The sequence below is a fragment of the Scyliorhinus torazame genome, chromosome 13 (assembly GCF_047496885.1).
Source record: "Scyliorhinus torazame isolate Kashiwa2021f chromosome 13, sScyTor2.1, whole genome shotgun sequence".
Lineage (NCBI taxonomy): Eukaryota > Metazoa > Chordata > Chondrichthyes > Carcharhiniformes > Scyliorhinidae > Scyliorhinus > Scyliorhinus torazame.
Window position 1 is genome coordinate 169507278 of NC_092719.1, and position 24747 is coordinate 169532024.

A 24747-nucleotide genomic window follows, 5' to 3' on the forward strand; every position below is an offset into this window, starting at 1 on the left:
GTTGTGTGTTTGGACCAGTTCAGTTTCTAGTTAATAGCAGCCCCAAGATATTGATGGTGATTGAAACTTTGTTCAGCATCAAAATAGCTCACTGAAATTGCAAACAATCTGGTTCAACCTGAAAGAATAGCCAGAGAAGAGTTTGGGATCACTGGCAAGGGCCGAATGACAATGGCTTATATCAGGCTTGTTGAAGGTAATACCCGTGGGCCAGGCTGCCCCAATCCAGTTTTTAAAATTCTTGTCAAAGAGGCAGGTTTCAATGAAAGAATCCACTGGGATCTGTTCCTCCAATCACTGACCAGTTCTCTCCCACATTTGTTACTAATAGACAGTAGCATTGGTGAGTGTTTAGAGAGCTGCTAGGCTAAAAGAAGCAAAGGTATGGTAAGCCCAGGGAGGGTAAGGCCACGGTGGGCCTAGGGAAGGCAAGTAGTGCGGGAGTGAGTGAGTGTGACTGAATGAATGTGCGCATGGGAATGAGTGTGATTGGCTATGTGTGGGAGTGAGTGAGTGACAGAATATGCGCGCCCTGCTCCACCATTTAATAAGATCGTGGCTGATCTGATAGTAACCTCAAATCTGCGTCATGTCAAACCCTGACAACCTATCTCCCGCTTGCTTACCAAGAATCTATCCACTGCTGTCTTAAAAATATTCAAACTTTTCTTCCACCGTCTTTTCAGGAAGAAAGTTCCAAAGATGCATGACCCTCGAGTGAAAAAATTTTGCCTCATCTGTTTTAAATGAGCACCCCGTTATTTTTAAACAGTTATCCCTAGTTCTAGATTCTCTCACAAGAGGAACTATCCTCTGCAAATCCACCTTGTCAAGGCTTCCAAGATCTTGTATGTTTCAATCAAGTCACCTCTTAATCTTCTAAACTCCAGCTGACACAAGCCTAGCTTGTCCAATCTTTCCTCAAAAGATAATCCGCCCATTTCAGATATTAGTCTGGTAAACCCCCTGAATTACTTCCAACGCATTTACATTCTTCCTTAAATAGGATGACCAACACTGCACACAGCACTCCAAATGTGGTCTCACCAATGTCCCGTGCAACTGAAACATAACCTCCCTACTTCTGCATTCAATTTCCCTCGTAATAAATTATAATATTCTATTTCTTAGCTTTCCTAATTACTTGCTGGAACAGCAGAGAAAGCGGATCGAATAATGTCAACCTTCATGACAAAGCTGTCCATGAGCTTCACACTGGTTGGAAATGAGGGTGGTGATGAGGGGGCAAGGAGGCAGGGGGAGAGAAGCGATTAAAGAGAGGGTTGATATTGCAGAAAATAAATTAGGAATTATTGTTTCTCTCATGATATCAGAGAATTTACAGTGAAGGAGGCCATTAAGCCCATCAAGGCTACACCGGCCCTTGGAAAGAGCACCCTACTTCAGCCCACACCTCCACCCTGTCCTCGTAACCCAGTGACCCCACCTAACCTTTAGGATACTAAGGGCCAATCCACCTAACCTGTACATCTTTGAACTGTGGGAGGAAACCAGAGCACCCGGAGGAAACCCACAAGACATGGGAAGTACAAACTCCACACAGACAGTCGCCCGAGGCCGGAATTGAACCCGGGTCCCTGGAGCTGTGAGGAAGCAGTGCTAACCACTGTGCCACCCACATCAGAATAATATCTGATTCTGGCTGAGGATAGTGCAGGCAGATAGCACTTGATCTGGTGATGGATGTGAAAACTAGTTCTGCACTAGTAATGTCCTACCTGTATTATGGCCCTGTAACATGCAAATGACTCTGTTATTTAGCTTATATGTTTGAAAAGGCTTTTAAAAAATAAAATGCACTACCAATGTTTAAAAAAAATTAAATTCTCCATACTGTATTATGAAGTGCCTTTAAATTGTTAATATGCACACCTACTTGCTTTTAACTCTCAATATAGATGTCAATGTTTCTCCTTCAAATCTCAATACATCAACAGGCAAGGCAGCTCCAATCTGCAAAATTAACATTTTCAGAACATGTGTGTCAGGTGTGAATTTTGAAGGTATATCCAAGCACACTTTCAAAAGGCAAAAGAGTAATAATGGCTACATGATTAATAAATTCCACCTGGGGGCCGTCACGAGCAGCCAGCGGGGCCGGTTTAAAAACCAGCGAAGAACCTCGCGCGGGTGTCGGGCGGCAGGCTGAGGCGCTGGGCCCGGCGTTGAGGTCAGAGCAGCGGGGGCGGAGCTACGAGGAGGCCGAGGCGGCAGGCCCGAGGCCAGGGCACCATGTAGGGAGGGTGCTCCACGTCGGATGGCTCCCACCTAGGAGGAAGAAAGAAGGCTGTAGCCTGATCCCAGGGGAGCTCTGGGAGAATGCAGAGGAGAAAGAAAGAAGGTTTAAGGAAGTTTGGTAAAAGTTTTTTTTTCTCTCCCCTTTTTTTTCAAAAAAAGAATAAGTCAGATTGATGAAGGACAGGAGGGTGAAGGGGAGAGAGGAGAAAAGAAAGAAGATAAAAAACAATAAGCCGTTAAAGGATGCGAAGAGCAGCGTCGAAGAAAGGAGGAAACGCGGGTTCGCCACTGAAGGAGAAGACGAGCAAAAGTGTTGACAGGATGGCGGAAGCCGAACTGCAAGGCGGGGCCGCACTACTTTTGGTGGAGAAGATGACCGAGGTGATGGCGGTGGAGCTGGCAAAACAGTTTGTGAGGCACATGGAGGCCTTGAGGAAGGAGACGGCGGTCGTGTAGAAGTCATTGGTGGAGGAGGCAATCGGCCCGATGAGGGTGGAGGTGGCAAAGGCATCGGCCGAGGTGAGAGAGCAGGGCGAGAAGATGAAGGAGGTGGAGGGGGCCGTGTCACGACACAGCGACCAGGTCACCTCGATGGGGTACGAGCTGCGGAGGGTGGTGGAGGTTAACAGAGGACTCCGAACAAAGCTGGAAGACTTGGAAAACCACTCAAGGCGGCACAATTTGAGAATTGTGGGCTTGCTCGAAGGGACAGAGGGCCCAAGGCCAACGCAATACTTCGCTAAGAAGTTGGCAGAGCTGATGGGGGAGGGGGAGAGCCCCCACCATGTACGAGCTAGACCAAGCTCATCGGTCATTAAGGCCGAAGCCCAAAGTGAACGAGCCGCCAAGGGCAGTAATTATCTGCTTCCATAAGTTTTGCATGAAGAAGAAGGTATTAAGCTGGGCGAAGCAGAAGCGTGAGGTGCTGTGGGATGGTACTGCGGTTCGGATCTACCAGGACTGGACGGTGGAGTTGGCAAAAAGACGAGCGGCGTTTGAGCGCGTGAAGGCGGTTTTGTACAAGAAGGGGGTGCGATTTGGTGTGGTGTACCCGGCGAAGTTGAGAGTAAAATATAACGCCAAAGACTTTTATTTTGAGACAGCGAAGGCGGCTGAGGCGTTCGTGAGGGCAGAAGGCTTGGGACAGACATGAAGAGCGGAACTGGAAGAGAGACTGTGGACTGTGTTTGAGCAGCTGGAAAATGTATAAATGTTACAACTTTCTTTTTACTGATTTGTATTGAAATTTACTTCTCTTTGCATTGTTACAGTGTTCAAGTTAATGGCGTTCTTTGTTGCGACGGTTAAATGTTATGTTAGTGAATTGTAGGGGTTGGATTGTTGGGTTTGTTTTGGTGCTTCTTTCTCTGGAACTGGGTGGAAGGGGGGCGAGAGGTCCTGGCGGGGGGAGCCACTAAGTCAGTTAGTGAACGGGGGTGAGGTGAGAGGAGGGCGTTGGAGCCTGGATAGCAGGCTTTAATGGGCCTATGAGGCGTGCGGGGTGGGGGGGGGGGGGCGGGGGGAGAAGGGATGGATGTTGGGGGAAGCTTTTGTAGGGGGGAGGGGTTCTTGGGAGGGGGGGGGGGGGGAGGGGTTCGATGTTAACAATGGACAGGGGCGGGTCAGGCTTATGGGGCAGGGCCCGGTGGTATGGTGATGGTGGATAAGAAAGTTGGGGGGGGGGGGGGGGGTGAGAGACCCCCAGTAAGGATAGTCACGTGGAACGTGAGAGGGCTAGGAGGTCCAGTCAAGAGGTCAAGGGTGCTTGCACATCTTAAACGTTTGAAAGCCGATGTAGCAATGCTGCAGGAGACTCACTTGAGGGTGAAGGACCAGGTGAGACTTAAAAAAGGGCTGGGTTAGCCAAGTGTTTCACTCCGGATTTGATGGAAGGGCTCGAGGGGTAGCGGTGCTGGTCAGCAAAAGGGTACGCTTCCAGATGGAGAAGGTGGTGGCAGATCAGGGGGGTAGATATGTGATTGTGGCAGGGGAGCTGGAGGGGAGATTAGTGGCGCTGTTAAGTGTATACGGTCCCAATTGGGACGATGTGGGATTCGCGAGGAACGTGTTTGGGGCCATTCCCGACTTGGACACGCATGAGCTGATTGTGGGGGGGGGGGGGGAGACTGGAACTTGGTGCAGGAGCCAAGTTTGGACAGATCACGGCCGTGCTCGCTGGTCCCATCAGGGGGGATGAAGGCACTGGCTGGGCTAATGGTGGAAATGGGAGGGGTGGACCCTTGAAGGTTCCTGCACCCAAGGGAACGGGAGTACTCGTTTTTCTCAGCGGTCCATAAGGTATACTCGCGGATTGACTTTTTTGTGGTAGGGAAGGCTTTGCTGGCTACAGTCAAGGGGTCGGAATACTCTGCAATTGCAGTGTCAGATCACGCTCCTCACTGGGTGGATATGGTGCTGGAGAAGGGGGTAGCGCAGAGACCGGGGTGGAAACTGGATGTGGGGCTTTTGGGGAACCAAGTGTTCTGTAAGGAAATTGAAAAGGTAATTAAGGAATATGCAGGTTTTCAATTGTACGGGTGAGGTGTCGAAGGCAGTCGTCTGGGAGGCTCTAAAGGCGGTGGTGAGGGGAGAGGTCATTTTGTTTAAGGCCAGGGTGGACAAAGAAGCGAGGTTGGAGAGGCAGAGGGTAATAGATGTTGGAGGTAGATAGGAGGTATGCAGAGGATGGGGACCCGACGAAGCTGGAAAAGAGGAAGGAACTACAGGCGAGCTTCGACCGACTGTCCACCAGGAAGGCGGTGCACCAACTGAGACGAGGAAGGGGTGCAGTTTATGACCATGGAGATAAGGGGGTATATGTTAGCAGGTCAGCTCTGGAGGGAGGCAGCAGCAAGGGAAATTCTTCAGGTGAGGGATAGGGCAGGGAAGTTGGTGGTGGCTCCAGTGCTGATTAACAAGGTTTTTGAGGAGTTTTATGAGAGGTTGTACAAGTCAGAGCCACCCGGGGGAGACCGTGAGGTGCAGGAATCTCTAGACGGGTTGGAGTACCCGAGGCTAGGGGAGGGGGACAGGGCTACATTAGAAGGAGCAATAGTGGAGCAGGAGATAAAGGATGCGATTGGGAGGATGCAGTCGGGGAAGGTGGCAGGGCCGGATGGGTTTCTGGTGGAATATTATAAAAAATGCAAGATAGGTTGGCACCCCTTATGGTGGGGATGTTTGAGGAGGCGATAGGGAAGGGGGTGTTGCCACAAACCTTGGGGCAGGCATCAATTTAACTGTTGCTAAAAAAAGATAAGGATCCGACGGAGTGTGGGTCGTATCGGCCCATATCACTTCTGAATGTGGACGCAAAAGTGTTGGCGAAGGTACTGGCGGGTAGGCTGGAGGAGTGCCTCCCGAAGGTGATAGGGGAGGATCAGACGGGGTTCGTGAAAGGGAGGCAGCTGTTTTCGAACATTAGGAGGGTTTTGAACTTCGTTATGACACCGGCGGAAGGGAAGGAAACAAGAGGTAGTTGTGGCATTGGACGCGGTTTGGGATTGGACCAAGATTTGTGAACTGGGTAAAGCTATTATATAAGGCGCCGAAGGCGAGTGTCCGCACAAATAATATCAGTTTGAGATACTTTTCTCTCCACCGTGGGACGAGACAGGGATGTCCTATGTCCCCCCTGCTGTTTGCACGTGTGATTGAGCCATTGGCCATCGCATTGAGAAGTTCGGGAGCATAGAAAGGAATAGTGCGGGGGGGATAGAGCATAGGGTGTCCTTATATGCCGACGACTTGCTGCTGTATGTGTCGGAACCGAGTGCGTCGATAGGAGGAATATTGGAGCTACTGCGGGTATTTGGGTTTTTCTCGGGGTACAAGCTGAACCCGGACAAGAGTGAGTATTTTGTGGTGTCTCGGCCGGGGATGGGGGGCAGGGGTGGGGGGGCTGCCATTCCGTAGGGCAGGGACTGATTTTAGGTATCTGGGGGTGCATGTTGCCCGGGAGTGGGGGAGGCTTCGCAGGTACAACATCACTAGTTTGGTGGGGAGATTGAAAGCCGATCTGGCAAGGTGGGATGGCCTGCCTCTGTCACTGGCGGGTCGGGTACAGGCGGTTAAAATGAATGTGTTGCCACAATTCCTGTTTATTTTTCAATGCCTACAGATTTTCCTGCCAAAGTCTTTTTTTAGGGAGATTGAGGGGAGGATTACCTCATTCATATGGGGAGGGAAGGTGGCCAGAGTGAGAAAGGTGCTGCTACAGAGGGGAAGGCAGGCAGGGGGTTTGGGTCTCCCGAACCTGTTGTACTACTACTGGGCGGCGAATGTGGGAGAGGTGCGGAGCTGGATCAGAGGGGTTGATTCTCAGTGGGTCAGAATGGAGGAGAGTTTGTGCAGGGGGTCGGGGCTGAAGGCACCAGCAACAGCGCCGCTCCCGATAGCTCCAGGGAAATATTCAGGGAGTCCGGTAATAATAGCTTCATTGAAAATCTGGAGGCAGTTTCGCCAACACTTCGGGTTGGGGGTAGGGTCAAGGGAAATGCCGATTCGGGGGAACCACAGATTTGAGCCAGGGAGGTGGGATGGAAGTTTTCGGAAATGGGAAGAGAAGGGGATTAAGACGCTAAAAAATGTGTTTCTTCGGGGTCGGTTTGCAGGATTGAGGGATCTGGAAGCGAAGTATGGGCTAGAGCAGGGAGAAGTCTTTAGGTACATGCAGGTTCGGGATTTTGCCAGGAAGGAGACACAGAGCTTCCCAGAGGAACCGGGCCTCCACATTGCTGGAGGTGGTGACGACGACAGGGGACTGGAGAAGGGGGCAGTGTCAGCGGTGTACGGAGCTATTTTGGAAGAGGATAAGGCACCACTGGAAGGGATCAAAGCAAAGTGGGAGGAAGAACTGGGAGAAGTTATAGAGGAGGGGGTCTGGTGTGAGGTGCTCCGGAGAGTGAATGCCTCTACCTCACATGCGAGGTTGGGGCTGATACAGCTGAAGGTGGTATATAGAGCGCACCTAACGAGGGCGAGGATGAGCTGATTTTTTGAAGGAGTAGAGGATGTGCGGAGCGCGTTGCGGGGGGAGGGGCTGCTCATCACATTCATATGTTTTGGTCCTGTCCAAAGCTAGGGGAGTACTGGAAGGAGGTGTTTAGGGTAATTTCCAAGGTGGTGCGCCTGAAACCATATTCGGGGTGTCGGACCAGCCAGGGTTGGAAACGGGTGCAGAGGCAGATATCATAGCCTTCGCCTCGTTGATCGCCCTGAGGCGAATCCTGCTGGGATGGAGAGCAGCCTCTCCACCCAGTGTGTGTGTGTGTGTGTGTGTGTGTGGGGTGTGGAGACCTGTTGGAATACTTGACCCTTGAGAAGGTTAAGTTCGAACACGGTTAAGGGGAAGCGCGGAGGGGTTCTACAAATCATGGGCACTATTTATTATGCACTGTCAAGAACTGGATAACATTGAACATTAGTTGGGGCGGGTTGGGTGGGACGGTTGGGGGATGGGAGGGGGGCTGTGTAGATGAAGGGTGACTATGGGTAATCCCTGATTCCTTTTTGTCATTTGTTTATGTAAACATGCGGGCTGATGTTTGGGGGGCTGGTGGGAGGATGGGATCGTTGTTATTGTTATGGGGATTGACATATCTTGCTGATTATTGTTTATTGTTGATGGGTGTAAATGTGGGAGAAAATGTGAAAAAGGAGAATAAAAATATTTTTTTAAAAATAAAAATTCCACCTTAGATTTGTTTGCGCTGCCACTTAATGGATGTTTCTGGCTCATGTTTAAAAGTAATTCAAAAGTCTCATGTACAGCAAACCATCAAAGTTTTTAGTTTGAAAATATCAACTCTGATTTTGGATGCCTCAGGGTTAAAAAAAAAAAAATTTTTTTTAAATCGATGTTGCCTCAAACAACATAAACATAAACAATCTACTTGACAGGATCCGACGCTGCATGAAGGGAGCTGAGAGGACTTCCGGTTGCGGCTATGCCTAGGTAGGTCACATGTTCGGCAGCTCCCGCCAAGAACTGACTTTTGGGCCCTTTTGAGGAGCCCCAGCGGCACTTGTACGACGGTTCCCAGTGTGGGAAGGTGATAGTAAGGTTCCCCCAGCACTGTATGGAGTGGACCAGGAGTGGAGCGATCAAAAAAGTGGTTTTGGAGCAGCGAAGAGAGCTGGGGAGGAAAAGCAAGATGGCGGCGGGTGGCGATCAAGCAGCGTGGGCGCAGTGGTCGCGGGAGCAGCAAGAGTTCCTTAAAAACTGCTTTGCGGAGCTGAGAGCAGAAATGCTGGTGTCAATGAAGGCGTCGATCGAAAGGCTGGTGCAGACCTAGAAGGCCCAAGGGGCGGCGATTCGAGAGGTGCGGCAGAGGGCCTCAGAGAACGAGGATGAGATTTGGGGCCTGGCGGTAAAGGTGGAGGCGCACGAGGCGCTACACAAGTGGCCGGAGAGGTTTGAGGACCTGGAGAACAGGTTGAGGAGGAAGAATCTTCGGAGTCTGGGTGTCCCTGAAGGAGTGGAGAGGTCCGACGCTGGGGCATATGTAGCTACAATGCTGAACACGCTGATGAGTGCGGGAGCTTTCCCGAAGCCCCTGGAGCTGGATGGGGCTGATCGAGTCCTGGCAAGGAGGCCTAAAGCCAACGAGCCGCCAAGGCTGTAGTGGTGAGGTTCCACCGCTTTATGGACAAAGAGTGCATCCTGAGATGGGCGAAGAAAGAACGGAGCAGCAGGTGGGAGAATACGGAGATCCGTGTCTACTAGGACTGGAGTGCGGAGGTGGCCAAGAAGAGGGCTGATTTTAATCGGGCCAAGGCGGTTCTCCATCGGAAGGGGGTGACGTTTGGAATGCTGCAGCCAGCGCGATTGTGGGTCACGTTTCATGACCGTCACCACTACTTTGAGACGCCAGATAAGGCGTGGACCTTTATTCAGACTGAAAAGCTGGACTCGAACTGTGGTGGGGTGTTTACTGTATTTTGGGGGTGTTCTTCTTATGGTTTCAGGTTGGGAAGAGGGGAAATGGGAAGGGGTGAGTGGATATGATGTGGGGGTGGTGTGGGAGTGTGGGTGCCGGTACTTTAGGGGCAGGTCCTCGCTGATGAAGGGGGGGGGGGGGGGGTGGAAGCCCGGGGATGGGGAGCTGGGGCGAGGTCACAGAAAAAGGAGCTGCGCCGTAGGAGGCGGGGCCAGCTCAGATGGAAAGCGTGGGCTTTTTCCCGTGCTATGGGAGGGGCAGGGCCTTGGGGGAAGGGTGGTGCTGGAGGAGAACGCACATTGATCGACGGGGGGTGGGGGGGATTCCCACACTGGGGGGTCGTTGGTATGGCGGGAGTGGCCGGGGTCAGCAGGAGTCAGCTGACTTACGGGAGTGTAATGGGGGGAGCAAAATGGCTGGACAGGTGATCTGGCTGGGGGTGGGTGTGGGGGGGGAACTGGGTTGCTGCTGTATTGGCCAAAGGGGAGCTGGAGGTAGTAGAGGGAGTCGGGGCGGGGGTCCGCCGCCTGGGGAACTGGAGAATGCGGGAGGCGCGGGCGCGTGGCTGGCCTAAAAAAGGGGATGGCTAGTCGGCGGGGGGGGGGGGCGAGTAACCTGCTGATTCGGCTGATAACATGGAATGTGAGGGGCCTGAATGGGCCGGTCAAGAGGGCCCGGGTGTTCGCGCACTTAAAGGGACAGAAGGCAGACGTGGTCATGCTCCAGGAGACACACTTGAAGGTGGCAGATCAGGTCAGGCTGAGAAAGGGATGGGTAGGGCAGGTCTTTCACTCGGGGCTGGATGCGAAGAATAGAGGGGTTGCGATACTGGTGGGGAAGCGGATGTCGTTTGTGGCGATGAATATTGTGGCGGATAATGGAGGTCGATACGTGATGGTGAGTGGTAGGTTGCAGGGGACGCGGGTGGTACTGGTGAACGTATATGCCCCGAATTGGGATGATGCCGGATTTATGAAACGTAGCCTCCAAATAGAATTTGATCTATTGACCACGGGAAAAGCAGAGGTGCAGTGGAGGGAAATGCAGGGTGCGGTATAGGAGTATGGGGAGAAGGCGAGCCGGATGCTGGCACATTAGCTTCGTAAGAGGGAGGCAGCAAGGGAGATTGGTGGAATTAGAGATAGAGGGGGGGGAAATACGGTGCAGAGTGCGGTGAGAATAAACGAGGTATTTAGGGACTTCTATGGGGATCTATATAGGTCTGAGCCCCCGGAGTGGGGGTAGGGGGATGCGGCGATGCGGCGATTCTTGGATCAACTGAGGTTCCCGAGGGTGGAGGAGGAGCAGGTGGCTGGTTTGGGGGCGCTGATTGGGCTGGAGGAGCTGGTTAAAGGATTGGGGAGCATGCAGGCAGGGATGGCCCCGGGACCGGATGGGTTCCCGGTTGAATTTTACAGAAAGTATGGGGACCTGCTGGGCCCGTTGCTGGTGAGAACTTTCAATGAGGCGAGGGAGGAGGGGACGCTGCCCCCGACAATGTCCCGGGCGCTGATCTCGCTGATTTTGAAGTGGGATAAGGATCCATTGCAATGTGGATCGCATAGGCCGATTTCGCTCCTCAATGTAGACGGTTTGGGTTCGGGGAAGGGTTTATAAGATGGGTCAGGCTCTTATATAGGGCCCCAGTAGCGAGTGTGGCTACGAACCGGCGGAGGTGGGAGTACTTTAGGTTGTACTGTGGGACGAGGCAGGGGTGTCCCTAATGCCCCTTGTTGTTTGCACAGGGAATTGAGCCGCTGGCCATGGCACTGAGGGAGTCTAGGAGTTGAAGGGCATTGGTCCGGGGGGGGGGGGGGGGGGGGAGAGAGAGACGGACGGACACCGGGTGTCGTTATATGCTGATGATCTGTTGTTATATGTTACAGACCCAGTGGAGGGGATGGCGGAGATTATGCGGATCCTTAGGGAGTTTGGGGATTTCTCGGGCTATAAACTCAACGTGGGGAAAAGTGAGCTCTTTGTGGTGCATGCGGGGGACCAGGGAAGGGGGATAGACGAGCTACCGCTGAAGTGGGCGGAGAGGAGCTTCTAATACATGGGGATCCAGGTAGCTAGGAGGTGGGGGGCCCCGCACAAGCTCAATTTGACACGGTTGGTGGAGCAGATGGAGGGGGACTTCAAGAGATGGGATATGCTGCCACTCTCTCTGGCGGGTAGGGTGCAGTCGGTCAAGATGACGGTCCTCCCGAGGTTCCTGTTTGTGTTCCAGTGCCTGCCCATCCTAATCCCCAAGGCTTTTTTTAAACAGGGAAGCAGGAGTATTATGGGATTCGTATGGGCGAATAAGACCCTGAGGGTGAAGAGGGTGTTTTGGGAGTGTAGCAGGGACAGGGGGGGGGGGGGGGGCCTGGCACTGCCGAGTCTATGTGGCTATTATTGGGCAGCTAATGTGGCGATGATCCATAAGTGGGTAATGGAGGGAGAGGGGGTGACGTGGGAGAGGCTAGAGGTGGCGTCTTGTGTGGGTACGGGTCTGGGGGCGCTTGTGACGGCACCATTGCTGCTTCCGCCGACAAGGTACACCACGAGTCCGGTGGTGGTGGCGACTCTGAAGATCTGGGGGCAGTGGAGGCGACATAGGGGCGAGGTGGGGGCCTCAGTCTGGTCCCCGATACGAGAGAACCACAGGTGAATTCCGGGTAGGATGGATGGGGGGGATTCTGAGCTGGCATCGGGCTGGGATTAAAAGAATGGGGGACCTATTCATCAATGGCACTTTTGCGAGCCTCGGGGCGCTAGAGGAGAAATTTGGGTTACCTCCCGGGAATGTTTTTAGGTACATGCAAGTGAGAGCTTTTGTGAGACGGCATGTGAGGGACTTTCCGCTGCTCCCAGCACGAAGGATTCAGGACAGGGTGATCTCAGGTGTATGGGTTGGAGAAGGCAAGGTCTCGGCGATCTAACAGGAGCTGCAGGAGGCGGAGGAGGCCTCGGTGGAGGAGTTAAAGGGTAAGTGGGAGGAGGAGCTGGGGGAGGAGCTGGATGAAGATCTGTGGACTGATGCCCTGAGTAGGGTTCATTCTTCCTCCCCCTGCGCCAGGCTCAGTCTAATACAGTTCAAAGTTGTCCATAGGGCGCATATGACAGGGGCGAGGATGAGTGGGTTTTTGGGGGGGGGGGGGGGGGAGAGAGGACAGGTGTGTGAGGTGCTCGGGGAGCCCAGCAAATCACGCCCATATGTTCTGGGGCGTGCCCGACGCTGGAGGGGGTTCTGGAGGGGCTTTGCGAGGACTATGTCCAAAGTGGTGAACACCCGGGTCAAGCCGAGCTGGGGGATAGCATTATTTGGGGTATCGGACGAGCCAGGAGTGCAGGAGCCGAAAGAGGTTGGTGTTCTGGCCTTTGCGTCCCTGGTAGCCCGGCGAAGGATCCTGCTAATGTGGAGGGATGCGAAGCCCCAAGCGTGGAAGCTTGGATTAACGATATGGCAGGGTTCATCAAGCTGGAAAGGATAAAGTTTGCCTTGCGAGGGTCTGTGCAGGGGTCCTCCAGGCGGTGGCAACCGTTCCTAGATTTTCTCGCGGAACGTTAGGTGGAGGTCAACAGCAGCAGCAACCCAGAGGGGGGAGGGGGGTGGGGGGGTTTCTGTTTTGTTTAGGTTACAGTGGGGCGTTTTTCCTTACTGGCGTGTTTATTTGTTAAATGGGGGTTATTGTATTTTGTTGGAAATCTCATGTATAATCTTTGCTTGTTTTGTGCTTTATTCTTTTTTTCTCTGGTTGGAGTGTTTTGTTGAAAATCGTTGAAAATTTGAATAAATATATATTTTTTTGAAAAATGAATGGGGCTGATATGCATTGTGCAATGATGCGTAGAAGATCTTTTTTGATGTGCAGGGGGAGGCAAATTCCTTTGTAAAGAAGAATGGTCTGACGCGGGGTGATTGAGGGCTTTGAGGTTTTTGGATATTGGAGTTGGGCATGTTGATATGTGGATTTGCTGGGATTGAATGTTTTGCAAGTTGGGCTTTGGATAGGGGATTTAGTTTTGTCAGTTTGTGTTCCATTTATTCTTTTGTGAAATTATATAGTTCCTTGCTGTAACACTATGTTTTTAAAAAATATTTTTATTCTCCTTTTTTCACATTTTCTCCCGCATTTACACCGATCAACAATAAACAATAATCAGCAAGATATGTCAATCCCCATAACAATTACAACGATCCCATCCGCCCACCAACCCCCAAACATCAGCCCGCATGTTTACATAAACAAATGACAAAAAGGAATCAGGGATTACCCATAGTCACCCTTCATCTACACAGCCCCCCTCCCACCCCCCAACCGTCCCACCCAACCCGCCCCAACTAATGTTCGATGTTATCCAGTTCTTGACAGTGCATAATAAATAGTGCCCATGATTTGTAGTACCCCCTCCGTGCTTCCCCTCAGTTCGAACTTAACCTTCTCAAGGGTCAAGTATTCCAACAGATCCCCCTGCCACGCCAGGGCACTGGGTGGAGAGGCTGCTCTCCATCCCATCAGGATCCGCCTTAGGGCAATCAACGAGGCTAAGGCTATGATATCTGCCTCCGCACCCGTTTCCAACCCTGGCTGGTCCGACACCCCGAATATGGCCTCCTGGGTCCAGTTTCAGACGCACCACCTTGGAAATTACCCGAAACACCTCCTTCCAGTACTCCCCTAGCTTTGGACAGGACCAAAACATATGAATGTGATGAGCAACCCCTCCCCCCGCAACGCGCTCACACATCCTCTACTCCTTCAAAAAATCAGCTCATCCTCGCCCTCGTTAGGTGCGCTCTATATACCACCTTCAGCTGTATCAGCCCCAACCTCGCATGTGAGGTAGAGGCATTCACTCTCCGGAGCACCTCACACCAGACCCCCTCCTCTATAACTTCTCCCAGTTCTTCCTCCCACTTTGCTTTGATCCCTTCCAGTGGTGCCCTATCCTCTTCCAAAATAGCTCCATAAACCGCTGACACTGCCCTCTTCTCCAGTCCCCTGTCGTCATCACCACCTCCAGCAATGTGGAGGCCGGTTCCTCTGGGAAGCTCTGTATCTCCTTCCTGGCAAAATCCCGAACCTGCATGTACCTAAAGACTTCTCCCTGCTCTAGCCCATACTTCGCTTCCAGCTCCCTCAATCCTGCAAACCGACCCCGAAGAAACAAATCTTTTAGCGTCTTAATCCCCTTCTCTTCCCATTTCCGAAAACTTCCATCCCACCTCCCTGGCTCAAATCTGTGGTTCCCCCGAATCGGCATTTCTCTTGACCCAACCCCCAACCCGAAGTGTTGGCGAAACTACCTCCAGATTTTCAATGAAGCTATTATTACCGGACTCCCTGAATATTTCCCTGGAGCTATCAGGAGCGGCGCTGTTGCTAGTCCGACCCCCTGCACAAACTCTCCTCCATTCTGACCCACTGAGAATCAACCCCTCTGACCCAGCTCGTAACACTATGTTTTAAGGATTTTTATATTGTGTTTTTTTTCTGTACACACTTTTCTTTGCTCCGACAAAGATTTAGAAAATCGGAATGGTGCTGCGTGGTTGATTGCAGCTCATGACATTATTTCTCTTTTATATAATGAGCTTAGTGTTTTTGTTTGGTTTAGCATTAAGCTTATCAGAAGTAGGTTTTCATGGTTTATGTTCACCGTACTATGTTCTGTATGTGTATTTGGGTGTATTAGCGTCCGAGTGTGGGGTTGAGGGGGAAAAGGGTAGTTTGCTGATGGTGATTACAGATTTCTCTCTGTTTAATCTTGTTAGTGGGTTTGCCAGCCATCTTGGGTGGGCCTGGTTGCTGTACTTTCTAAATAACTGTTGGATAATCCTTCTTGGTGGAAATGGCTGACTCCAGATCCTGGAGGGGGGTGTAGGCCTCCAATTAATTTTGTCAGCTGGAATGTCAGGGGGTTGAATCCCAGTGAGAAGGTTGAGGGTATTTATTCATCTTAAAGGTTTAAATGCCGATGTGGTGTTTCTGCAAGAGGCTTATTTGTGTGTCAGAGACCAGATAAGGTTGCAGAATAGGTGGGTGGGACAAGCTTTTCATTCGGGCCTTGATAGTAGGTCCCGGGGTGCAGCAATTTCAATAAATAAACAGGTTACGTTTTCTGCGAAGATTTTGGCTGACCCCAATGGTAGACATGTTATTGCCTGTGGGCACCTCGGTACCGGGTCCTGGGTAATGTCTATGCTATAAACTGGAATGTTACGGATTTTATTAACAAGCTGCTGGCCTCCATCCCTAATTTGCATTCACATCAGCTTATTTTGGGGGTGACTTAAACTGTGTTCTGAACCCCAAAATGAATCGGTCCAGGGCCAAACCTCTGACTCAATCCGGGGTGGCCAGGGCTTTGTTGGTTTTTATGAACAGATGGGAAGGTGGGCAGATCCATGGTGGTTCTTGCACCCGAGTGATAAGGATTCTTCCTTTTTCTCCCATGTGCACCAGGTATACTCGCGTATCAACTTTTGTGGTGAATAGGCCTCTCCTCTCTTTGGTGGCTGGGGGGGGGTTACTTGCCATTGTGATTTCAGACCATGCCACACATTTTGTTGATTTGGCACTAGAGTCAGGTCCCTCCCAGCCTCTGCCATGAAGATTGGATATGGCATTATTAGAGGACAAGAGATTTTGTGAACATATGTCCCCCGCCCTTGGGGAATATCTTAAATTTAATAAAAGTGACTTTACCTCATCTTCCAGCCCTTAAGGTGGTTATGGGGGTGGGAAAGAGATAATCACCTACAACGTGCACATGGAAAAGACAGCAAGGGCGGAGCGCCAGAAGCTGGTGGATTGCATCCTCGAGGTGGACTATCAGTACTCACATGCCCCAACCCCGGAATTGTTGGCAAGTAGGAAAATGCTGCAGACACAATTTGAATTATCAACAAATAAGGGGGTAGGCCAGCTGTGACGTTTGAGGGTGTATTTTATGAACATGGGGAGAAGGCCAGTCACCTCTTCGCTCACCAGCTAAGACAGCAGGCGGCTTCCTGGGAGATTATGCAAGTATGGTACTCAAAGTGGCAGCCTGATTTCTGCCCCGCCTCAGTCAATGTGGATTTTGAAACATTTTACCAGGATCACTATAGATTGGAGCCCCGGATAGATCGATCATGACTGATTTTTAGGGCAGCACGGTAGAACGGTGGTTAGCACTGTTGCTTCACAGCACCCGGGTCCTGGGTTCGATTCACGGCTTTGTCACTGTCTGTGTGGAGTCTGCACATTCTCCCTCTTTCTGCATGGGTTTCCTCTGGGTGCTCCGGTTTCCCCCCACAAGTCCCGAAAGACGTGCTTATTAGGTGAATTGGACATTCTGAATTCTCCCTCTGTGTACCCGAACAGGCGCCGGAATGTGGCGACTAGGGGCTTTTCACAATAAGTTCATTGCAGTGTTAATTTAAGCCTACTTGTGACACTAATAAAGATTATTATAATTATTAACCATCTCAGTGGCAGAGAGGGAGAGGCGTGAAGAGTTGGAACCCCTGTTGGGTCCAGAGGAAATGCACTTAGGTTGATGCAGACGGGGTAAAGCCCCTGCCCCTTTCCCATTGAGATTTATAAGACGTTTGCAGAGCAATTGGCACATCCAATTTTAGATATGTTTAACGACTCCCTGACCCGCGGTTCGTTGCCCGTTGCACTTGCACAGGCCTCTATTTCCTTGATCCTTAAGAAAGTCAAGGACCCTACAAAGTGTGGATTGTACCGACCTATTTCACTTGATGCGAAGTTACTTGCAAAAGTGCTGGCGCTGCGGTTGGAGCCCTGCCTCCCAGAGGTGAGCTCGGAAGACCAGGCAGCCTTCGTCAGTGGTCGTCAATTGTCGGCCAATATACGGTTTCTATTAAATGTTGTCGTCTCCCCCTCTTCGGTGCCCGAACCGGAGGTGATTGTTTCCCTAGATGCTTAAAAGCCATTTGATAGGGTAGAGTGGGAGATTTTTGGGAGGTTTTGATTTGGACAAAAGTTTATATTCTGGATTTGTTTATTGTGTAAGGCCTCCACTGCAAGGGTTAGCACGGATGTTTTGAATTTTGGTTACTTTCCGCTGAATAGGAGCACAAGGCAAGGATTTCCATTGTCTCCACTCCGGTTTGCTCTGGCAATAGAACCACTTGCCACCGTGCTGCTGTACCCAAACAGGCGCCATCGTGTCGCGACCATGGGATTTTCACAGTAACTTCATTGCAGTGTAATGTAAGCCTACTTGTGACACTAATAAAGAGCATTATGATTATTATCTTCCAGTAAGTCGAAGAAGAATGGAAAATAGGGTGTCCTTCTACGCAGATGACCTGCTTCTTTATATTACGGACCCAGTATCTACTATGTATGGATGAGATAATGAGGCTGCTTGGGAGTTTTGGCTTCTTTTCGGGTATAATTTGATTTTGGAGAAGAACAAATACTTCCCAGTTAACTCATCTGGGTATATTACCTTTTTACCTTGCCAGATCTACCTTTCGTTATCTGGGAATTCAGGTGTCCTACGATTGGGCCTCACTTCTTAAATTAAATTATGCTAGTCTGGTTACTGGGGTCAAATCGGACTTGCAGAAATGGGATTGCTTCCCACAGTCCTTGGCGGGCACGGTTCAGACTATCAAGATGAATGTGCTCCTGAGATTTTTACTTCTTTTTCAATGTCTCCCCACTTTTATCCCTAAGCCTTTCTTTGTCAAAATTAATAAATTAGTGTCCTCATTTATTTGGGCAGGTAAGACCCGCGTTCCTCCAGAGAGATAAGAAAATCAGGAGGCTAGGCTTTACGTAATTTATTCTTTTACTATTGGGCAGCCAATATTCAGAAGATACTGGGATGGTTTAGTGATCCGGGTTCCATATGGGGGCAAATGGAGGCGAGTTCTTGTAAGGGTTCCAGCCGTGGTACATTAGTAACCACACCGTTGCCGTTCTCTCCGGCAAGATTTTCTTAGAATTCGGTAGTGGTGTCCACGCTGAGAGAGTCTGGAATCAGTTCAGACAGCATTTTAAACATAGATCCATGTCTTTGCTGTCCTGATCTGCAATAATCACCTTTTTTTTGCCAGCGGGTTTCGACTTGGATTTAGGTCATGGGAGGGGAAGGATTTGGAGACTTGTTCATGGAGGGATAGTTTGCCAGCTCTAAGGAAATGTCGGAGAAATTTCAAGCCCCCGGTTCCAATCTGTTTAGATACTTTGAGATTCGTGATCTTCATGCAAGGCTTTTCCCTCTTTCCCTTGGCTCCACCCTCCTCCCTGAAGAGGATTCTGTCTTGGGCCAGTTCTGGTGGTAGTGGTTTTGTGGGGGGGGGGGTATATCGTGCGTATACAGCCAGATCTTATCAGTGGAGTCAGCTCCGTTAAATAAGGTAAAGGTGAAATGGTTTGGGGGGAGTGGGGGGGGGGGGGGGGGGGGTTGGTAAAAGAGTTCTACCCAAGATAGCAGCCATTAATTTCCTTTTGTAAAGAGCTAGACACTGTCAGTTGTTAAGGAGTTTGGGGGGTGGGGTTAAGTTTTTTTTTTAAATAAATATATTTTATTAAAGTTTTCAAACACAATTTTTTCCCTTACAAATCAAAGAAATAAAGATAAAAGTAACATGATAACTGCAATATAACATTTTGTAACTAACATGGTAAACTAACCAAATAACACGAAGTAATACTCCCCCGCCCCCTCCAAAAACCCAAACAATTTACCCCCCCTCCCCCTGGGTTGCTGCTGCTGGTCATCTATCTTCCCTCTAACGTTCCGCTAGGTAGTCGAGGAACGGTTGCCACCGCCTGGTGAACCCTTGAGCCGATCCTCTCAGCGCAAACTTCATCTGCTCCAGTTTTATGAACCCCGCCATATCGTTTATCCAGGCCTCCAGCCCGGGGGGGGGGGGGGTTTTCGCTTCCTTCCACGAGTAAAATCCTACGCCGGGCTACTAGGGACGCAAAGGCCACGACATCGGCCTCTTTCGCCTCCTGCACTCCCGGCTCATCCGCAACTCCAAATAAAGCTAACCCCCAACCTGGCTTGACCCGGACCTTCACCACCTTCGAGATCACCCCCGTCACTCCCCTCCAATACCCCTCCAGTGCCGGACACAACCAAAACATATGTGTGTGGTTCGCCGGGCTTCCCCCGCACCTCCCACACTTGTCCTCCACTCCGAAGAACCTGCTCAACCTTGTTCCCGTTATGTGTGCTCTACGCAGCACCTTAAATTGGATCAGGCTAAGCCTGGCACACGAGGAAGAGGAATTTACCCTGCTTAGGGCATCAGCCCACAAACCCTCCTCAGTTTCCTTCCTGAGCTCTTCTTCCCATTTTCCCTTCAGTTCGCCCACCAACTCCTCCCCCTCTTCTCTCATCTCCCGGTATATCTCTGACACTTTGCCCTCCCCAACCCCCCCCCCCCCCCCGAAAGCACCCTGTCCTGGATCCCTTGTGTCGGGAGCAGCGGAAATTCCCTCACCAGTTGTTTTGTGAACGCTCTCACCTGCATATGTCGAAATACATTTCCCCGGGGCAGCTTATACTTTTCCTCAAGCGCTCCCAAGCTCGCAAACGTCCCGTCTATAAATAAATCTCCCACTCTCCTGATTCCTACCCAGTGCCAGCTCTGGAATCCTCCGTCCAGCCTCCCTAGGGCAAACCTATGGTTGTTCCTGATCAGGGACCACACCGAGGCTCCCAGCACACCCCTCTGTCACCTCCATTGCCCCCAGATACTTAATGTTGCCGCCACCACTGGGTTCGTGGTAAATCTTTTTGGTGAGAGCGGTAGTGGCGCCGTCACCAGCGCTTTTAAACGCGTCCCTTTGCAGGACTTCATCTCCAATCTTTTCCACGCCGCTCCCTCTCCCTCTATCATCCATTTACGAATCATTGGCGGCCCAGTAGTAGTCTCCCAAATTCGGCAACGCCAGTCCCCCTCTGTCTCTACTACGTTGTAGGAACCCCCTCCTTACCCTCGGGACCTACCCTGCCCACACGAAGCTCGTGATGCTCCTATCTATTTTTTAAAAAAAGGCCTTAGTGATCAGTATAGGGAGACATTGGAACACAAATAGGAACCTCGGGAGAACCATCATCTTAATTGCCTGCACTCTGCCCACCAGTGACAGCGGCTGCATGTCCCACCTTTTGAAATCCTCTTCCATTTGTTCCACCAGTCGTGTCAGATTAAGTCTGTGTAAGGTTCCCCAGCTCCTGGCTATCTGAATCCCCAGGTATCGGAAGTTTCTTTCCACTCTCCTTAGCGGTAGGCCATCTATCCCTCTACTCTGGTCCCCAGGGTGTATCACAAAAAGCTCACTCTTTCCCATGTTAAGCCTATATCCCGAGAAATCTCCAAACTCCCTCAATATCTGCATGACCTCTGTCATCCCCCCCACTGGGTCCGTCACATACAGCAGCAGGTCATCTGCGTAGAGTGACACTCGGTGTTCCTCTCCCCCTCTAATCACCCCTCTCCATTTTCTGGAGTCTCTCAGCGCTATGGCCAGTGGTTCAATTGCCAACGCGAACAGTAATGGGGACAACGGGCATCCCTGTCTTGTTCCCCTGTATAGTCGAAAATACTCCAACCTTTGCCGACCTGTGACCACACTTGCCGTTGGGGCCCCATAGAGGAGTTTAACCCAGCTGACAAACCCGTCCCCGAACCTCCTCAGCACCTCCCATAGATACTCCCACTCCACCCTATCAAATGCCTTCTCTGCATCCATTGCCGCCACTATCTCTGCCTCCCCCTCAACTGGGGGCATAATTATCACCCCTAATAGCCGTCGCACGTTGACATTTAGTTGCCTCCCCTTTACGAACCCTGTCTGGTCTTCGTGCACCACCCCCGGGACACAATCCTCTATCCTCGTTGCCAGCACCTTTGCTAGCAACTTGCCGTCCACATTTAGCAGTGAGATAGGCCTATAGGACCCACACTGCAGCGGATCTTTATCCCGCTTCAAGATTAGCGATATCGTCGCCTCCGACATTGTCGGGGGTAGGGTCCCACCTTCTCTGGCCTCGTTAAAGTTCCTTACCAGCAGCGGGGCCAACAAGTCCACATATTTTCTATAGAATTCCACCGGGAACCCATCTGGTCCCGGGGCCTTCCCTGCCTGCATGTTCCCCAGCCCCTTGGTAACCTCGTCCACCCCAATCGGCGCCCCCAGGTCTTCCACCTCCTGCTCCTCCACTCTCGGGAACCTTAATTGGTCCAAAAACTGCCGCATCTCCTCTTTTCCCTCCAGGGGTTGGGACCTATAAAGTCTCTCGTAAAAGGTCTTAAACACCTCGTTTATCTTCCCTGCTCTCCGCACCGTAGCTTCCTTTTTATCCCTAATTCCCCCTATCTCCCTCGCCGCTGTCCTCTTTCGCAGCTGATGGGCCAACAGGCGACTCGCCTTTTCCCCATATTCATATCTCATCCACTGTGCCTCCGCCCTCCTCGTGGTCAACAGGTCGAACTCCGTCTGGAGTCGTCGCCTCTCCCTGTATAATCCTTCCTCCGGGGCCTCCGCGTATTCTTTATCTACCCTCAAAATCTCCCCCCGTAGTCTTTCCCTTTCCTTCGCCTCTATTTTCCCCTTGTGGGCCCTGATGGAGATCAGCTCTCCTCTGACCACCCCCTTTAGTGCTTCCCATACTACTCCCACTCAGACCTCCCCGTCGTCATTGGCCTCCAGGTATCTCTCGATACATCCCCGCACCCTTCCGCAGACTCCCTCATCCGCCAGTAATCCCACATCCAGTCGCCAGAGTGAACGCTGCTCCCTCTCCTCTCCTAGTTCCAGGTCCACCCAGTGTGGGGCATGATCTGAAACAGCTATGGCTGAGTACTCAGTTCCTTCCACCCTTGAGATCAGTGACCTTCCCAAAACAAAGAAATCTATCCGGGAATACACCTTGTGAACATGGGAGAAGAAGGAGAACTCTTTGGCCTTACAAATCGCCACGGATCCACTCCCCCCATTTGGTCCATAAACCCCCTAAGCACCTTGGCCGCTGCCGGCCTTCTTCCGGTCCTAGATCTAGATCTATCTAACCCTGGGTCCAACACGGTGTTGAAGACCCCCCCATTATCAGGTTTCCTACCTCCAGGTCCGGGATACATCCCAGCATCCGCTTCATAAATCCCGCATCATCCCAATTCGGGGCATATACATTAACCAACACGACCTCCATTCCCTCCAGTCTGCCACTCACCATCACATATCTGCCTCCGCTGTCTGTTACAATGTTCCTAGCTTCGAATGACACCCGTTTTCCCACCAGTATGGCCACCCCTCTATTCTTTGCATCCAGCCCGGAGTGGAACACCTGTCCCACCCATCCTTTCCTTAACCTAACTTGGTCCGCCACCTTCAAGTGCGTCTCCTGAAGCATGGCCACGTCTGCCCTCAGTCCTTTCAAGTGCACTCGGGCCCTTTAGGCCTCTCACGTTCCACGTGATCACCCGAACTGGGGGGGCTGCCTGCCCCCCTCCCCTGTCGACTAGCCATCACCCTCTCTAGGCCAGTCCCACGTCCTGATTCCGCGCACCCACCCGTTCCCCAGGTGGCGCATTCCCGCCCCGACCACCATTTCTTTTGGGCGGGGTTGTTAAATAGTCATTTGATTGTTGTCATGTTCTTTGTCATTGTAACTTGAATTAATTGTTTTACGCTATTTTGCTTATAATGAAATATTTTAAATAAACATATTAAAAATAATTAAATTTTGTCTCGGATGGTCTAAGACAATGCCTTAGCAGTTTTCCAAACTTTCTCCATAGCCTCAGCTTTGATGAAAGTCTGTATCCCTGCAAGTAAAGCACCATTTTGTTGCATGAACTGCCCATGTCAAGGTGGTCATGAACTTGAAGTCCGGTTTTACCAGCTAAGTTTTATGCACTATTTCATGATCACCACATGATTCCTTTCATAAAGTCCAATGCTGAAAGACTTCCAGCTGTGGTATTCATGAACACAAAGTTAATCTTTTCATAGGTCTCTGAACTCAGTATTGGTTAATTCCTTTCCATTATTAATCAAATATTTGCTGGTGTCCCAAGTTCCGATACATTGCTCCATGATTTTGTCTAAAATAAACCTTATGTCCTTACTATGTATTATGGAGAAAGGCTTTATCTGGTTGTCAGGTCTACAAAATATAGAATGGAAATATTTCCATCACTGTCCCATACCTTTACACCAACTACTTCATTAGTCTTATGAAGATGGAAGGTTTGCAATCAAACCTGGTGGCATTCTCCAATACATTTTACAAATTTCACACTTATTACTAATCTTTTATTCACCTTATATACTCATCTAAACCACAGCTGAATCTTTTAGGTGGATTTTTAATCAACAGGCTCACCCTCTCAGAGAATCGAATACCAGTTAGAACCAGGACCCTGACCAAATGAGACAATTCGGCAATTTAAATGCTAATCCAGGGATACCCAAATTAAATTGTCAGTCATTTTTATAATATACTGAAGTCTATGATTTAGCTCTCCATGGAATGACCGTTTAGATTCTGAAATTTGTCAAAGTCCAGTCATGCTTTCTTTTTAGTTTCATCTAAGAATTTTAAGGGGTGCCTAAACTGTGGGTCGCAACCCCCATTGGGGTCACAAGCAGCAATGCCATAATGAGTGTAGTGGAATGGAAACACTGTCAGGAAAGTCCGGGGGCTGATTCCAAGGCCACATGACACCTGTGTCTGATATTTTTTGATTCACTGCTTGCTGAAGAGGAAGGGAGTGAACAAGTTTTGCAGAAGCAGCCTCAGTGTTTATCTTGAGCACGCCCGATTTATTTTCCTCTGGTCGAAGTTTGCTGGGAAACGAGGGGAGCTATCAGATTGCACAAGCCATGACGCCTCAGCTGCAATCAAAATGCCTAACATAAGGTTTGGGGAGGCAGAGGTAAATAGGCTTGAAATTGATTATTCTCCCTGTGTCTGCGTGGGTCTCACCCCCACAACCCAAAGATGTGCAGGGTAGGTGAATTGGCCATATTAAATTGCCCCCTTAATTGGAAAATAAGAATTGGGTAAAGCTGTTTTGCTTTATTCTGGAACCCCATATCTTGCTGAAGGCCACCCCACCCCACACACAAATTTTCATTCTTGTGTCACATCAGGTGTGGGACATTAAAATGGGTTCACATCAGCATGTTTTGGGGAGTACTGATCTAACAGAAGGTCCAAGCCTTCATCACCATCTAACTGGCAGACATCCAGTTCAGAAAATCTTTCTCTTCTAATTTTACTTCATGTAAGACGTGACAATGCCCAGGCTTTATCTTGTTTCCTCTTTGATTGGGACATAGCATATCCATAAATTCTTCTACTGTTCATATAGCTCAGACTCCGAGAACAGTAAAAGGTAATCATATCCTGACAACTTACATTTGCTTTTTGTCATATTCAAAGAACAAAGAAAAGTACAGCACAGGAACAGGCCCTTCGGCCCTCCAAGCCTGCGCCGACCATGCTGCCAGTCTATCAGCTCATCTATGTTTTCTTAAATCGGGGCTCAAGTGCATGCCTCCCACTTGCATAC

The 24747-nt window shown here is 50.5% G+C and overlaps 1 protein-coding gene across 6 annotated transcripts in view; it reads right to left on the bottom strand.

The window, feature by feature from the left end:
* Positions 1–24747, bottom strand: part of rpp14 (ribonuclease P/MRP 14 subunit) — a 29894-nt gene that overhangs the window by 3207 nt on the left and 1940 nt on the right. For 3 of the 6 annotated variants that reach the window (XM_072472399.1, XM_072472402.1, XM_072472403.1), the window contains one exon: positions 1898–1974. The exons of the other annotated variants lie outside the window; for them this stretch is intronic. Coding sequence is in view for 2 of the 3 variants with exons in the window: in XM_072472402.1 (XP_072328503.1) it covers positions 1898–1974 (77 nt within the window). In the remaining variant the exon portion in view is untranslated. Of the gene's footprint in view, positions 1–1897; positions 1975–24747 lie in introns of those variants that run through there. 6 annotated transcript variants of the gene reach the window in all.